Source organism: Indicator indicator, chromosome 16 (assembly GCF_027791375.1).
Source record: "Indicator indicator isolate 239-I01 chromosome 16, UM_Iind_1.1, whole genome shotgun sequence".
NCBI classification, from domain to species: Eukaryota; Metazoa; Chordata; class Aves; order Piciformes; family Indicatoridae; genus Indicator; species Indicator indicator.
This window is the reverse complement of record NC_072025.1, coordinates 4,233,276-4,251,276: the sequence shown is the minus strand read 5'-3', so window position 1 is coordinate 4,251,276 and position 18,001 is coordinate 4,233,276. Positions and strand designations below refer to the sequence as shown.

The window sequence follows — 18,001 nt, the reverse complement described above, 5'->3', positions numbered from 1 at the left end:
TTAGAAGTCCTCAAACACTGAGGTATCTTAGAAAATCATGTATGCTTTTCCCCACCTAATTGTTTATGATCAAGGTGTGATAAAAGCCCATTGCATTGCCATATATATTTGAGGAAAAAATATGGAGGACCTGAGTACCTCCCCTGTACTGCAGTCCATCTGGAAATTTGTTAGAACCAAGAATCTATTTTTAAAAAATGTAGAGAAGGCAAACCCTATTCCTGAGCACACTGCAAGACCTACTATCCTGTCAGCTTCTGTAACCAGGATTTTCTCTGACAGCAAGGGAAGGCCATCAGTTTTTATTATAAATATCTTGAATAGTTTTTTAAATGCAAATACTTACACATCCTACAGCAGTTAACAGTTTACAGTGAGTTTTATTAGTATGTGTGCCTCTCCCTTCCACACCTACAACGTTGACACAAGAGATGTGGACCTGTGAACCTCGACTGATCGGTGAGGTTTACAAGCACAGGCATCTCCCTCAGGCTGAGCAATTCCAAATTTCCTCACAGCCTTTGCTCACGTCTGCGGCCTCGGATAAGAGGGGGCAGAGCCTGATTCGGAAGGCACAGACTCCTTTCAACAGGCTGAGGCAGAACTGATGCAGAGCCCCCTCCTTGGCGAGGCGCCCGGCCAAGCTCCCCCACAAGGCAAGGCCTAGCCGACACCCACCGCTGCCACTCGCCAAGGGCTTCCCGGTTGCCTGTGGCAACCGGCCTCACTCCCTCAGCCGCCTTCGCGCTGGGCAGGGCCGGGCCGCCGGCAAAGGCCGAGGGCCCGGAGGCGCCCGCAGGGGCAGTGCTTGGGGGCTCCACGGGGTGGAGGAGGGGGAGGGCTGGCCCGCCGCCATCTTGTCCCGCCGCCGCGCCCCGCACCGCCCTGCCCCGCCGCTGCGCCCCTCCCCCGCGCCGGGGCGCGCGGAGCGGCCACTCACGCTCTCCGCCGCGCCGCGCCGTCCCGCCCGCGCGCGTCCCGCCGCGGTGATGTCATCGCATCCCGCCGCCGGCAGCGCCAGACCCAGCGACTGCCCGCCCGCCGCAGCGCGCCGCGATCGTGTACCCCCCCCACCCCCAGGCCCGGCCCGGTCCGCCGCGCATGCGCTGCCCGCGCCGGTGAGGCAGTGCCCTCACCTTGCCCACACACACAGCGTCTCTGACGCGGGACTGGAAAGGGGTCTCGAACCACGTACCGGGAGCACCTGCAGCCCCCCTGTCTGTGACAGGCCGCCTGTCTCTTGGGGCTGCCTTGTCAGCTCTGTGAGGAGGCCCCGAGATGCCTTCAGGTCGGACCTGGCGGAACCTGATGTGATGTTGGCCAGTCCCTCAGCATTCAGCGCTTTCCCTGCCAGTGGGGAACTAGAAAAAGGAGAACATGGAAGACGTGCAACCCAGTAGATAATTGTGTCCAATACACTGGGCGTACGTACAGCACAAGGCAAAACGGCACCTAACCCCAGGTGGTGAGCCGTGAGTTTGGAAACTGCAACCAGCTTGGGCACCGTACTTGGAGACAGATGGGGCTCAGGAAGCAGCCAGTCCTCTTCGTGGGATCTGAGGCCTGGAAAAAACGACTTTTGGACAGGTTGAATCCATTTAGCTTCTATTTTAGAAAAGAGAGGACAAAAGGAAATGTGGTAGGAGTGTTAAGCATGGTTGTGAAGGGAGAGAGAATTCATTTCCCCCACTGTGAAGGAATGACACAGAGTAGGAGGCCTAAACTGTTACCAGGGTAATTTAAGTTGCCATTTCTTAAACCATTAAAAATAACACGGATTGGAATAGATGGCTTGGGAGATTATGCATGCTTCAGCTGAAATTTCCAGGAACAGCAGTATGAACACCTCTTAGAAATGACATATACTTGACTCTAGTTCCAAGCAGAGAGCTGACCCAGGTGGCCCTGGAAGGTCTCATACAAGTCCCTTCTACCGCTTCAGTAACCAGCTTGTTTATTATTTATCAGTGTCTTGAGTTTTCACAACTGCCTCTGGTTTGCTGCTGAGCTGAGTGCTGTGGCACTGGGCTTCACATCCAATCCTGCTGCTCTGATTTGATGCCAAATCAGATACCACATCAAAAGAGTGTGACAACTTATTTCCTCAGATATTAATAACTTCACTAAATGCAAAGAAGTGGAAAAACAGGTCTGTAACGTCCATGTAGTCTAAAAGGCTTAAGGATACTTTGTGCAAGGTGTTGCAGAACAACTGAACACTCAAAAAGGCCTGTTTGGGTACCACTAAAGCAAATCACCACAATTTTTTAATCCAGAGTATTTTTACCTGATTATAAGTGAATTGTTACTTCCTCTCCAAACTTAAATGCATGTGCCAAAATTGAGGATATTTTATAATGGAAGACAGAAGGATAATCTTTGCATGCATGTACTTAACTGTCTTGTATGCAGCTTAAAATGCAGCTTAAAATATTTACATGTGAGAAATACAAGCTGAGGAGAATATGTCAAAATAAGAAGGCTATCTAATACTCTAAATCCATTTATTCTGAAAGTGTATAAATGACATGCATTAGAGTGAAGAAAATTAAGGCTCATTCCAATTCGGCAGTGATTTATAAAACTAAAATGCAGAAATGTCAAAAAATTCTACTAAACACCAGACAGATAACTTCATCTGCTAGAAATAACTGTTAAACTGCTGTCTGTGTTGCTGGACAACTGCTGTCATGCTGACAGCTTAACAGGAACAGATTTACATGCGCAGCTCTCCCCAAGAAGTCATGTTGAACGTGGCCTTCTAACATTAATTCCTCAGTGACTGAAAGAACAGCTCCAAACAGATTTGTGAAAAACTGGATGCAATTTGGCTTGAGGGAAGGGGAGATTTTTTTGAAAAGTGAGAAAGCCCAGCAGACAAAAACCTTTTTTATATGGCCTGACTTGTTTCTGATTTAAAAATAGCTTCAATGATACTTTGGTTTTACTTACAATAGTGATGCATTTGCTGTGCAGTTGGTTAAATATATCATGCGAACGTGAGAGTCTCTTTTTTTCTCCCCCTTACATCCATACAAAAATTATCTTAAATTTTATTATGTGACTGATTAACTCTGTGCTAGGAAGTTTCAAGGTGTTTTTCCACAGGCTAGCTACCAAGAGAAGAATATGATTTCCTGTGCCTTCTCTCTTCCTGAGCTTCAGGTTTTTTTCCTGATGTAGAGGATGCCATGACTTTTTGGTTTTCTTGATTTATTGTTCCAATTATTTGTATTTCCTCTTCCTATTTTCAGTCACGGTCATCTTTTCTCATCATCAAAGCATCTTCAGTACTATTTCAGAAACCAATCAAATCTTATTTCTGTTTTGATTGCCTATAGGATTTACTTTGTCTCCAAAATGACTTAGTTCACACCTTGTATATGTGATTTATATAAATACTGATGGGAAATTTGACATTTCAACCAGTAAAAGATATTAGACTTAACTCACTATTAGATTTTTTAATAGAAAAGACGTTTCTTATATGGGCAGGAAATTGCAGTAACACATTTACTGATTTATTGCAATATTTAAGTCTCAGATCTTCAAAATGAACCGTCATAGCTCTTCACAGTTAATAGATTTGGAGGTTAATCAGGGAGCAGTACATTGCTGTCTCCATGGAAGGGACAGGACAGCGTAGCAGACAATTGCCGTTGAGGGCTCTGCCTAAATCTGGCAACAATTGTTTCTGGAAACCCAGGTGGGTTAATCTCACTGCTTTTTGTTCAAAAGAGCAGCTCCAGAAATACACTAATATTGAGAGAAGTAACAAAGCTAAAGATGAATTAGTCCAGTAAGAATGATTAATTTGACCTTGGTGAGCTCAGGTCAGAGCAATCCCAACTTCATGCGACAGCTCTTTGGAATGGTGTTCCTGGGGAGGCCCCCTGCTCATTTACTTTTTTTCATTTTGCCTGAGTCAGTGAGGCTAAATTTATTTTCCATCTCTCTTTTTTATTATCTGTTATGAAAATGTGTATTGATCCACCTTGTTAACTCATTTATAAAGCATTGCTTCCCTTTAACTTCATGTTTAGAAGTGTTATTTATTAATTGGGTCCTCAAGCAAGAGAAACGTTTGTTCTCTTTTGGTTTAAAACTTCACACTGCTCATTTCCTTAAAATCTTCCCTCATGCCCTACAACTACTGGAAAGGAGGCTGTAGCAAAGTATGGGTCACTCTTTTTTCCCTAGTAACAAGTGAAGATGAGAGGAAATGGGGGGAGGTTTAGGTTTGACGTCAGAAGAAACTTCTTCCCTGAAAGGGTTGTCAAACACTGGGACAGGCTGCCCAGGGACGTGGTTTGATCCCCATCCCTGCTGGTGTTTCAAAGGCAGAGATGTGGTGGTGAGGGACATGGTTTAGCACCAGCCTTGGCAGAGTTAAGAGAATGGTTGGACTCGACGATCTCAAAGGTCTTTCCCAACTGAAACGATTCTATGATTCCATGCCATGGTTTGTTGATGCTGCTCTGAAGTTCTGGTGACTGTCACGTCCATCTGCCGGACTTCACTGATGCTCAGAAGCTGGAAAACCATCTATATATCTTGATAGTATTCGGCATCTCCCACTGACACGGCGCAAAGAACCGGTCAACTGAGGGGGATCAACTTTCTCGTTCTTAACTAGCAGTCCGTTCCCGACCCGCGCATTTCGCAGGGCTGGGTGTACGCCGCAGGCCCCGCCGAGCCCGGTCGCGCCGCCTCCCGTGCCCGACCCCCCGCGCAGGCAGCGCCCCCGAGTCCCCCATCGCCGCTCTGCCCGCCCTCCGCGGTCCCTTTCTCCGCCCCTCGCCGCCGGTCCCATTCTTGGAGGTCGCGATGCGGCGGCGGCGGGTGCTGCTGCTGCTGGCGCTGGGCCTGGTTGTGGTGGTGCTGGACGCGGCGTACGGGCAGCACCGCGCCGACTACGACCGGGAGGCGCTGCTCGGCGGACAGGTGGGGCCGCAGGGAGCCTCGGGGCCGGGCGGCGGCGGGCCGACTGCTTGCCGCCCAGGCCGCGGGGCGGGCGCTGTGCCCCGTGCCCCGGGCTGGACAGGCTCGACGGGGCCGAGGCCGGCGGGCTGACGCGCCGTTCCCTCTGCCGCAGGAGGAGGCGGAGGAGTACGCGCGGCTCAGCCCGGAAGAGCAGCATCGGCGGCTCAGAGCCATTGTGAAGAAGATCGACTCGGACGCGGACGGGCTCCTCACCAAGGGTAACGGAGGGCGGCCCGCGGACCGCGGGGGTTGCGTGCCCCGGGGCCGAGCTGGTGGCACGAGTGGAGCTTTAACTTGGCGGGGACCGGGCTTTGACCGCGTCCCAAGTCTGGCCCGGTACCCTCAGAGAAGGAAGAGATAACGCTCTCCCCATGCCACGGCCGGTGACTCAGGCTGCGCAGAATCTCCGTGAAAAACGAGCCTCTTGCCCAGCGGGTTACAAAGACCAACCGACTTTGTACAGAGCGTGTCCCGGTCCATCAGGCGAAAGAGGCGAGGGCCGACAGGAGGAGCACAGAGGAGCGAGCAAGCTCGGCTAGCAGCCGCTCTCACTGCCTTTAACACTGCTGAAGCCACTTAGAATCGTGTGCATTTGTGTTTGAAATCCTGTTTGTGCAACTTAAAGAGTGGCAAAGAAAGTACACTGCAGCTATAGTGTGCTGTGTTCTTCCATATCCGGTGACACCAAGTGACACTGAGGGATCATAGTTATTTCATCACAAGATATTATCAAATGTCTTTTCCCATACAGATGGGATTTTATCAGTCACACTTAGGAACTCCACGGTAAATTTTACCCCTTCTTTTCAGTACACCATCACAGTGCTTTCCTAATTTAATTTTAGAACTCAAGATGAAAAAGTATTTCTGTTATTTTACTGTGATTTTGACAAACCCCAAAATTCTCACGCACACAGAGCAAGTAGAATCCTTGTTCGCATGTCAGAAGGGTGGTGTTTCATTAGCATTACATTAAACATGCAGGAGGATTTCTAGGTGAGAGGGTAAAATACAGTTTTAGAGATGGCAGTCACCGTCAAGTGTCTTTCAGTTTATATGCTGAAATTAATAAGCTGCACACTTAAAGCAGTGTTCCCTCATCTAACTGTGTAGTTGCGAGATAGAATATCACTTTGGTGGGATGGGTGATCCTTGTAATAAACAACAGGCACTTCACAACATGAAGGCTATAAGGGAAGAAGTCTGTTTAAACTAAAAATCCCAATTATACCCCATATTCATGGTATATATTGCATCTGGTTCTCAGTGTAGTGGGAGCTTGCCTTCTCACTTCCTAAAGGAAAACTCAGAGTGGAATTGTGTGTTTACACTAAGAAACATGGTATTGAAGCTTTTCCACCTTAGTTATTTTTCATTGTATTGCAAAACATTCATCAAGAGCTTTCTCCTTGTTTGTGGTGCCTCCATTTGGAGGCTGTCTCTGAGGAAAGATGTGATACGTTAATACTGATTAGTGGGTCTGGGCGTTAGGGGTTCAGGTGTCCAGGCCGTGTACCTTAAACGCTGAGAAGTAAACTTTGCTATAAATTATGTCACCCACAAGAAATCACATTGCAATTTCTTGTAAGGCAAAGCTGGTTTCTGCATCAGCCTTGGTGATACCAAAGCGTGACAGGCACACTTCCATGTGTTCAGTCAGTTCACAGGATTTGTTACGAAGTTCCTTCGGTAATAAAATTTCAGTATTCCAAATACATATATAAAAATCTCTTGCTTCTTTGCAAAGATATTTCAGTAAACCTAGTAAAGTTACATTGATGCTTCTGTCAAGAATAATCCAATAAGATCCTTCAATATTTAAAAATGCAAAAAGATTTTTCTACAGTAAAGTAGTAGCATTTTTTTGTTAGCATGACTCTTCAGAACAGGATTTCAGCTGACTTGATTTAGCTATATAATTTTGCAATGCAAAGGAAGTTGTCTTCCCCTTCTGTGTAAACAACTGGATGATACTGAGAGAATACATTTTCCTAATCTTCAAATGAAGTAACTTTATCATACTTGTGTGATTAAATGAAGTAACGTTATTGTGTTTGTGTGAATAGATCTGTGTTTAAGCTTTATTTCTTTAGCCACGTTTCTATAAAAGCAAGAAGCTTAAAGGCATTTCCAAAATATATAAGGCTTGATTTCAGCCCAAGTAAAGGGAAAGTATGAGTTAATATTTTATTTTGGGTAATTAACCCAAAACTGATAGGAACTGATAGGTAAAAAGTTACGTTAAGACTTGTCTGTGTAAACCACATTCAGCATCATTTTCATAAAGCTCTGAAGAAAAAGAAACAAAAGGTGAAAGGATGCTTCAGTGTTGATAGGCTTCATATTTTAAAAATCATAATCACTTCAAGCTGACATAAACATCAGCAGACACCAAAAGGGGCAGGCTTCCTGCTTTCATTGCTCCAGGGAGCTAAATAAGGGTCCTTTTACAGCTGAAAACTGAGGGTCTTCCCTATTATTGGGTAAATTTTTAGTGATCCAGTTCACTCTGCAGCTGTAGGAACACTACCAGCAATACTTTTTTCCAACCACATCCCATGTGTTATCAAAGGGCGGTGCTTTGCACTGTGGCAGCACCAGTATAGGCCAGATTAAAGAACCCATGTAACTCTAGCCTAAGGTGTCAATGCAGAAATGGTACCAGGAAGGAAGTACTGAAGGCTCTAACTCTGATCTCTTCTCTCATTCAATTATCATGTAAAAGGCTTAGCATAGAGGAAACAGATTGTTTTGCTTTAACTAACCTCTTGCCTATATGCTTACATCTGACTTGCAGAGTATATTCCAGACTGAACAGACCGATGGTATCTTTACAGTTTTTGTTGTGCAGATGATACTGATTTTTTAATTTCAGTATTTTTGAATGGTTTTTACAGATGAGCTGAGTTCCTGGATACAGCAGTCTTTTAAACATTATGTTACACAAGAAGCTAAGCAACACTTCAACGACTATGACAAAGATGGTGATGGATTAGTGTCTTGGAAGGAGTATAATATGCAAATGTATGATCGTGTAATTGATTTTGATGAGAACACTGTCCTGGAGGATCAAGAGGAAGAATCATTTCGGCAGGTAAAACGTTGCAGTGTCAGTTTCTGTAAGCTGTTGGCAAAAGGCAGCAACATTTGTTTATTGTGAGGGAAGAAGGATGGGTAGAGAAACTAGCAGCTGGCACGTGTTAATACTTTCATCTATCTGAGATGGGGGAGTAATTATAGGAAAGTAATAGAGTATGAAAGCTGCTACCAACAAAACAAAGACAGAATGAAATCACACCTCCAGAGTGTATTCTGCTAGCTAAGTGGAGTCAACATTCCTATCGCAGAGCATAGTCTCCAGCCATTGTCTTCAAACAAGATGGCTGTGGGCTGTAGATTTGGTCTGTAGCCTAACCAGTGTCCTGCCTTCAAGAGGGGCTAGTGCCACTGGTGCTGGAGGTGAAGGAAACCCTTGAACCCTCTTTATTGTACTGTCCTATCCACTTTCCCAGTTATTTCTCAAGTATGCCATGTAGGGTATCAGTATTGCCTGCTTTAATTGCTGTCCATTAGAGACCCAGAGAGAAAGCAACAGTAATTCAGACATGTTTAGCAAGCAAAAGGCCACTCTGACAGGTAAAGCTGGATGTATAAATAACAGAAGTTATGAATTAATCTCATGTATGAAAGCAGAATGGAAAGAGACAAGAGAGTTAAGGGGGAAGGGTTCACCAATAATCACCACATAGCAGGATGTGTGGCCTTTCAAGTTACATATTTGTAAGTACATGTAAGCATTTCCCAAAAAGAGAATAAGTGAGTTTTCAGATTATTCTGGCCTGAGCTTGTCACTTTTTTTTTTTTTTAATGTGAGGATTGCCTTGGCTGCTTTTAGTAAAATTAGTAGTAGATTATACAGGGTGTTGGCAGAAGTGAAGCTAAAATAGGCAATGGGCAGGGGATTTTACTTGTAAAGCTTTGGAGGTCACTTGCCTGAATAATTGCACAGCTTTTAAAACATGATTTGAAATAGAGCTACCAGTTAAAGTATTGATCCTATGTCAGGTACTCCCATCACACATACGCTGAGCTCCAACTCCTACTGCCTTACATGTGCTATACTTTGTTAGACTGCTTGTTAGGTTTTCCTGCTTGATGAATTCTTCAACATATATTCATACAATCATAGAACAGCTTAGGGTGGAAGAGACTAACTTAGAGATCATCTCACCTGACCTCCCTGCCATGGCAGGGACACCTCTCAACTAGAGCAGGCTACTCAAGGCCCCATCCAACCTGGCCTTGATCTCTATGTAGGAGGCATCTACAACCTCTCTGGGCAATCCATTCTAGAGTCTTACCACCCCCGTAGTGAAGAATTTCTTCCTAAGATCCAAACTAAATGTATTCTCTTTCAATTTAAATCCATTTCCCCTTGTCCTATCGGTGGACACTCTTGTGAAAAGTCACTCTTTTTTTTATTGTAAAGAGCAAAGTTAGCAGTGTTGTACAAACACAAGTCGGCCATCTTCAGCGTTTTCCTTGCATTTGGAAGTGAGTGATCCTGCTCCTACCAAAATGGAAGAGTTAGCTTTAGAATTGCCATCAATTAAAAGCAGGAATGCGCCAGAAGGTGGCAGCCTTGTTCGTCACTTCTCAAACAGGATGAGCCTTCAGCTCACGTTTGTGTGGGTCAGTCCTTCTAAATTGCAGCTAGGGTCAGCTTTTCTTTAAGAGGGTATTTAATTATTTTGCAGAATAGTTAATATCTGAACACTTCGATGTGTTGCATGATATGCTCTGTATCGATCAGCCTAATTTTGAGAGCAGTGTCAATAAATAGCATGTAAACTTGGAAGTACAATTTCAAATGGTTATTTTTGATCTCTGGCCACCGCCTTACACAGATCAGAGTCACACTTAATAGCACAACACAATCATGGGATTCCAAAATCTTTATATAGCTCACATCATGTGCAGATTGAGTAGAGATCAGTTATCGGTGGTGTGAGCCTTTATTTTGTCTAAGGAGACGGTATGCAATTTTATGAGAAAAAAAAAATCACGTTTTTGCACATTTGGAATACAGAAATAGGAAGTGCAAGACATTCAGAAATAAGAACTTGAATGCTTTTTGTGGATATTATTTATTTTTTAAAGGCATGCTAAATCTTATACTTAAAAGGGGCTAGAAAAGTGACTTTGCTTTAAAATATGTCCAGATGTAACAGCCCTCAGTCTTGCATCAAAGGAATCTGCCACTTAAAGGAATTCAACACTTAAAATAGCTTCAGAAAAGATACTTTACATAAATATATGATACTATGATATTTCAAGACCTTTTCTGAACTACAAACAGCCCATGATATAAGTGAGATACAGATCCAGAAGATGAAATGTCTTAAAGTGTAAATTTTGGAAATTGTCATGGTTACCATTAATTATAATCCTTGAACTCCACTGAGTTAGCTTGGGAATTCGTGACTTTTAGCAGAGGAAGCATGTATAAAGACAAGAATTCTTGGTCTTTTCATTATCCCCTTTTTTTGGTTTTTTTTTTTTTGAAGCCCTGGCTAAATGTATGTTTTGAATGTCTCCTTAAATTAAAAAAAAAAAGGAAGGTATTTATGGGATTCTTAGAATAAAACTAGCTCAATTAAAAGGGCTGTTGTCATTGCTTTGGATGAGCTCTTTGTAGTGGCAATACAACATCAATATAACATGAGTAGGTAATGAGAAACAATTAATATTCTAATGAGCTTACAGCCAGCTACTATAATGTTGGTTTTCCTTTTCATTAAGTGCTCTAACTAAATCTATTTTCTAAGCTTCATTTAAAGGAGAAAAAGCGTTTTGAAAAAGCTAATAGAGATGATGTTCCTGCTCTAAATGTGGATGAATTTGTTGCTTTTGAACACCCTGAAGAAGCAGAGTATATGACGGTAAGGTTTAGGAGCCTATTGTATAAACCTGTATCTAGAGATGCAGGAGCTTTTTAATGGAGCCCCAGTCCTCCAGGAAATGTGCCAGTTCTGTGCATTGCTTTTCTAGACCAAAATGAAAATCATATAATGTATTGTGGATCCAGTGCTGGAGGTCAGGAGCTGGAGCAGTAGTTCAGTGCTTTTCTTTGAAATCGTTTCAAGAACTGGTTCTGCACAAACTTCTGGGACTGGACTGACATAGCTATCTAAACTGTTAGGTTGGACATACACCAGTGAGATTTTAGCTTGAGGGAGTTTTGTGCCTAGGTCAGAGTTCAGTTCTATTTAGGGGACATGCAGGAGAGAGCTCTGCATAGGAAAAGGTCAAGTGCCAGTTACTCTCACTTTGCTTAGAGAGACACAATAGTCACTTTTCCAGCCAGGAACAAAAAGGCATTCAACCCCATCTGAAGCTTTAATATTGACTGTACAATAGTGAGAGCTTGGGGGATTATTATTTCAGCCAGGAGCACTTTATTGTTGGTTATCTGTTTCATCACTGCTGTGACCATTGGTGTCGTTATAGCTCAGCACTGACAGTTGGCCCCAGTTAAAAGTCCATTGGTGCCTCTCTGCAATAGAGCTTTCACTTGTGGCTCTCTGGTGCTGCAGAGCCAGCTGCCAGGAGCAGTGCCATGCACACAGAGCCTCTGTTTGGGTGGACATAGCTGTTGGCTATGGGCAAACAAGACAAGACAAAACTACCAGACAGGCTCACTGGCTTCACTGGGAAGCACAGGACCAAAAGACCAACATTGCAAAAATGCAGTTTGGTGAATACGTCACATGAAAAAAGACAAGTGAAACAAGATGATACAAGTTTGTACAAATTCATGTTTCTCAGCTACTCCTTTTGCACTGAGTTGAAAGACTTCAGCTCTGTGTACACCTCTCAGATTTGGTTTTCATAAAGCCTGGCCTCCTAAAGTCTTACAGACAGATCTGGTTTGTTGCACAGGAACGGATTGCTGCAGTAGTCTGCATAAAGCAGAAAAGCAGATTTGAAATGAGGGAGGCTATAGAGAATACCCTATTGCTCTAAAGCAATCTATTGCTGTTTCTCTTGATTACAAGCTACTAATTTTTCTCAACTTGATTTTTTTTTTTAATATGTATACAAAAGGACTTTGTCATTCAGGAGGCTTTAGAAGAACATGATAAAGATGGAGATGGATTTGTTAGCCTGGATGAATTCCTTGGTGATTACAGAAGAGACCCAAGTAAGGAGAAAAGGGGTGGGGGGCCATGAAAGAAGGAACTGAACAAAAACTTTGGAATGGAACGATTTGTATGCACCTTTCTTTCCAGCTTTTTAGAGTCTAACTAACATTATCCTGTCTTTTAGAATAATTCAGTTACCTGGTAGAGGATATAGTAGGTCATTATCTTGGTCTGCCCTGTGTGCATTTGGCAGTAGTTTGTGTATAGCCCATTCCACTGTTTCCTTGCAAGTTACTTCTTGTTTTCTTAAAGACCAAAGCATACTCCTCATTACTCCTCATGCAGCTGAAATAAGGTAGAGTTTTGCTAACTGAAAACAGCCATGAAACCAGCCAGCATGAATGTAAGGTTAAACTTCCCTGGGCTTTATCAGCTTGAAAAGGAGCTGTCAGCCTTGGTTTAGAAGGATTGAAGCTGTGTGTGTTTTGTAAGAAAAGTGGAGGGGAAGTGTAAGGAGTCCATTCAGAGTACCAGATGTCAAAAGCTTATCTGCTTTTTCTTCACTTGGATCAAACCACATGGAATTTTGCCATCCATAACCATCCCTGTTTGCCATAGCCAGTAAAAACAATAGATTCCTGATGCAACTACAGGATTCTTTATCTTTTTCTTGCTCTGGTTTTTCAAACCAGTCTGTCCAAACTTGTTGCAAAGGAGTGAAGTTGTTGCAGTAATAGAGAAGATAACAGCTTTGTCATAAAACTTCTTAGCAAGAATTCAGAACCAGCTATAATTGTAGAAACTACTTCAACTTTTCTCCAGATGGCCATTCCTCTGCAGAAAGTCTTCTTGCAGCACACTTTAAAATGACTAAGAAACTGCATGGTGGGTTTCATAATTGTCTTGTGGTTTGGGCAGCACCATGAATTGTGACATTAAGGGATCATCTGTTTGCAAAACTAGATGCTAGAAAGGAAGAAAAGAGCCTTCACTCTTTTTATTCTTTTAGAATAGAAACCTAATTATTTCTGAACTGTTACTTACCTGCTTGTGATGCCAACCAGTTATGACTTTCACAAGGTTTAGGAAGTCTTGATATCTGTTCATGCTCGTCTGCAATGTGTGTCAGTTTGATGAATTGCTTCTAAATGTCTTGGAAGAGTTAGAGACAAGTTTAAGATTGCTGGCTAGGTTGCAGGATGCAATTATCAGTGCACAGGGTAAGTGTAAAACAAGTATACAAATAAATAACAGCATTGAATGAAATTGCTTTGGGTGTAGTCCAGGTATTTTAGGAAAAAAGTAATAATTGGACAATAAACTAATTGAAAAGCCTGCAGTCCTGAGTCTTGAGCTTGCAGTAATGAAGAGCTTTGTCTCCTCTGTTACCTGTCACAGGTGAACCTCCCTTGATGTTAAAGCAAGGGAATGGACAGTAGAATCTTGCTAAAAATTTCGTATGGCCTTATCAGTTCATAATCCATATACTGCCAAACACGGTTTACCTACTTTTTGGGACACTTGTTACTGTAAAGCTTTTCTCTGCTCTCCTCTGTACCTTAAGTACTGAAATGACCAATGGTGGAGGCCTGTAGTACTGCTCATGTTGCAGTCATGTGATAGTCTCTACCTAGTATCTACAATATATTTGCTGTAAGTTAATGAGAGGGAGTAATCTTAACTCAGTCAAGGTACAAATACTACAAATGGAAGATGTCTCTGTCACCCACTGAATTTTCCTACTGCTATGTCAGCTGTCCAAATAAGTAGGAAGCTGTCTACTTGGCAGAACATTCAATATCAAGTGTGCTTTCTCCACTATGAGTTTGGGTAATTGTGGAGATACTAAAATAATCTGTTCATCTGATGGAAAACCTTGACTTTAATGTCCACTTAGTTCAGAGGTATGCTTACATGCTTGATACCACCTTATCTTTAAATTCTGATTTAATCCATCAAGTGTTTTATTTCATGTGTAGACAGATGCAGGTGTAGATGATTTGATCTATGTGGACAGCTGTGAAAACCTTGTCTTTGTTCCATGAAACCACTTTTATGTTCTGTTTTATGAGATTAAGAGAGTTTGGTTAGGAGAAAAGGTGAGAACGCCTGCTTTAAGGTAAAGAGTGGCTTTAAACTTGACAAATGTGTCTTACTAGCTGCAAGGGAAGACCCAGAATGGATACTTGTTGAGAAGGATCGGTTTGTGAATGACTATGACAAGGATAGTGATGGGAAACTCAACCCTCAAGAGCTGCTGTCTTGGATAGTCCCTAATAACCAGGGTATTGCACAAGAGGAGGTATGTGTTTTGACTGCTCTTTGGATTTTAATTACTGCAGTGAAAGCTGGAAAATAGCACAACAAAATGATAGTTGCATTCAGATGTATCATTTCTTAGTAATTGAAAATGGATGCCTAGCAGATCGTTGCAAACGTTTTTAACCTTTTTTTCAGTTTGACAGAATGCAGCTCTCTGCACTGCATTTGGCAAATTTGAAGATCCTATTAATTGTATCAATGTCTGTAAATTAACAAAATGCTTTTCTAAGCATTTAAATGGCTTACCTGGCTTGACTGAAGGATACGCTATTTTAAGCAGGTTTGGTTTTTTTTTTTCAGTTTTGGTAGGTAAACCTAAAGAGATAACACTGCTCAAAGAAGCTGTAACATAGTGACAGCATCATTTCAAAACCAGAAATTGGTGGCAACTCTTCTGTTTAAATCACTGTACTTTGTGGAACCAAAACCTTAGCTTTCCCTGAGAACAAGAAAATGGAAATATTCCGTGATGCAAGATGCTGTAATGCAAACTTTGATCATTCTAATTAAAACGGTTTAATCAGGGGAAGAATGCCATAATGGGTTTAAATGGATTCTCATTTTAGCTGTCTTTATTTTTCTGAAACACTGAGTATTCTAGAACAGCCTGTTAGAATCACTGACCACACTAGAGAGCATTTCTGCCTTTCTGCTAGTAGCTTATTATCTCTGCTAGTAGCTTATTATCTTTTTTGTCCAAGCTTCTTTCTTTGCACTGGAGGATTTTGGTGTTCAGAGTGGTGGGAACAACAGGTCATCCCATACCTCTGTAATTCCTGGTCCAGCACAGGAGATGGGCTGGCCTGTTTGACTCAAAGCATAGACCATCTTCTGTGCTGGACCATCTCATTACTGAGGTTCCACCTGTTCCTTTTACAGCTCTGTCAATGAAAAAAAAGCAAGGTGGCCAGCACACAGCACTGGGTACTCACATGTTTAACCTTGGAGGAAGCTAAGCTGTTAAATTGCTCTTGTAGTGTTTTGGTAGATGTGGATCCATCAGCCTTTGTGCAGGCTTTTTATAACATCTCTTGAGAGTGGTGGGTTCTCATTTCACAGAAACACTACTGACTGTGTGGTGTTGTGTCTGTTCACACAGTGTTGGTTTGCTTGGCTGTTTGTTTTTTTTTTTCTCATGGTTCTTCACTATTCTTAGCTTACAGCATGGCCACGCTGTAGTAATAGTTCAGTTCTGCAAGAAAACAAATAAACCCCTGGATTCCCTAAATGTGCTGGGGTTTTTTTATTCAGTTAATATAAGGGCTCAGCAAAGTCATCAGTCTTAAAGACATTGATTTAAGTTGTAAACTGCTGTTTGAAACCTTGAATATAGCAGTTTCATTTTGGCATTGCAAAATGACTTGAGAAGGCTTGTAGCTGAATAACATAAAAATAGAAAAATACCTCTACAGCCCATTTCTAGAAATTGAATGTGTTCACTGAGGTGTTTGTCTTAATAATCTTTTAACTTTTGCCATGCAAAGTGCTTTTAGAATTTGCCTGGCTGATGTTAGTCTCTGTTTTTTCCTTCAGTCCTTTTTGGTAATATAGTCAGCTTAAATGTAAGTAACGTTTAACAAGTCACTAAGCAGTTACACTGAGGCAAACCAATCAGAAAAAGCAGGAACAGAAGGATCCTCTAAATCATTGTGGATGCTTAGCAAATAAAAACAAACCCATGTAATACTAGGACTCCTCAATTTCTCAGAAATAATAGGTGCAATAGAGCTGCTGTACTAGCTTGTTAGCTTTGAGCTATGTCATGCTTGTGGATGAGCTACCACTAAAACAATCTGCAATAGGTTTTCTGTTTTCCCACTGAATTTCCGCTTTTTATAATCTAGAAACAATCTGAGAATTGTTTTAACTTGCAGTTTCACTTGCCATTGTCACGATTTAGCATTTGAAAGCTTTTTCAGAAGAGCAAGCTTTTCCTTTAGGAAATAAGGGAAAACGGGATTGCTACCCAAAACTGAAGTTCAGATGCAGAGATGGCTTGTCTCATCCAGTGCTCAAGATAGAAAACCTCTTTTCATAGTGGACATCAAATACTGTCCACTTGCATTTTAGTCATGAACTATAACCAGTTTTACCAGTTACACATAGATATAGAATATTCAGGTGGAAATGTCTATCCCTGCTCTCTTTTGTTGTTTTTAACTTCCATGTACAATGGAAAACTGAGTCTCCAAAGGTTCAGGAAATAAAAACCAGCTTCAGAGCTTGACTTGAGAGCTGTGAATGGTGCTTCCCTGGTCAGACACAACACAGATGGGTAAGGTAGACTGAGAGGTAAGGGGTGCACACTTCCGAAAGGGTGTGCTTAACTTGAACACTATATTGGCTCAATCCTCATTGAGGTCCCACACAGTGAGAACTTGCTGTTGTCATGCAGTAGCTGAATGTCCCAAGGGAGCCCTCTGGAAGCACAGGGTCACTGGTTGCCTTGCTGAGCTCACACTTTCTGCAGATCATGCACCGAAGACGTGCCCTCGACCATGGATTTCAAGGACTGTGGGTGCTTCCAGGAATCTGATTAATTGTGGCTGGTTTAGTCCTGTCTTCTCACCTCAAAGTAAAGCTGCGGCTTTGACGCTGATTTGTTTCTTTAGAAATGATAGTGAGGGTAGAGATGTGGTATTAAGATTTTGCCACCAAGTACAAGAGGCAAAAGGCAACAAACCGAGGCAAGAAAGGGGCTGTTCTGAATGTAAAATCTTGACTAGCTTCTGACAAATAATGGTGTTGTGGCAGGACTTTGACAAAGCCATTCCAACAGCATTATTTATTAGTCCTTGTGTCTATTAACTGTGCACATGGTGTTCCATTTATTTTACAGGCTGTTCACCTTATTGAAGAAATGGATTCGAATGATGATAAAAAGCTTTCTGAAGCAGAAATTCTTAAGAACCAAGATTTGTTTCTTAACAGTGAAGCAACGGATTATGGTAGGCAGCTTCATGATGAACGTTTCTACCATGAAGAACTTTAGATTATTTATTTTGTAATCTGTTTTTCTTCTCTTCCTTTCGTTTGGAGCTTTTGTTAAAAGCACCCATCAGCCATGTTTGAAGTTTTATGCTGTAATTACCGTGAACTAATGTTTGTGTAAATAATTTGCATTCAAAATTTAATTGCCTTCCTGCAGACTTCCTTGGGCCTCTTCTAGCCTTCACAATTTATCTTAAATACTTCCAAAATTGCATAGTGTTGGGAAATAAGTTACTTCAGGGGTAGCACTGTATCGTGAAGAGTTTTCTCCTGTATTTGAAGAAAAGGAGAATCTAAATGGTTCCGAAAGAATACAAAACACAGTAACTGAGAGATACTATTTTTTTCTCATGGGTTCAGTTAGGGTGGGGAATGGGGACAATGGGGGGATGTTTAGAGTCAGCATTAACTGTGTTTTACTTACTATATTTGGAGAAACACTTACATTAATGCCTCAATTGTTTAAGAGGTTTCTACTTAATTTTAACTGGTTTCTATACTGTGTTCTACTGTATCATAAAACTTGCTATTTTTACATCTATAGACAAGAATTGTTTTTA

At 42.2% G+C, this 18,001-nt stretch overlaps 1 protein-coding gene across 1 annotated transcript; it reads left to right on the top strand.

Annotated features, from left to right (window-relative positions):
* Nucleotides 1-4,827: 4,827 nt before the first annotated feature.
* RCN2 (reticulocalbin 2) lies at nt 4,828-17,442 on the top strand. The gene is made up of 7 exons (XM_054388135.1): nt 4,828-4,944; nt 5,096-5,201; nt 7,881-8,077; nt 10,812-10,925; nt 12,091-12,187; nt 14,288-14,430; nt 17,290-17,442. Exons 1-7 carry the CDS (start codon nt 4,828-4,830, stop codon nt 17,440-17,442), a joined length of 927 nt encoding a protein of 308 aa, XP_054244110.1.
* The last annotated feature ends 559 nt before the right edge of the window (nt 17,443-18,001 follow it).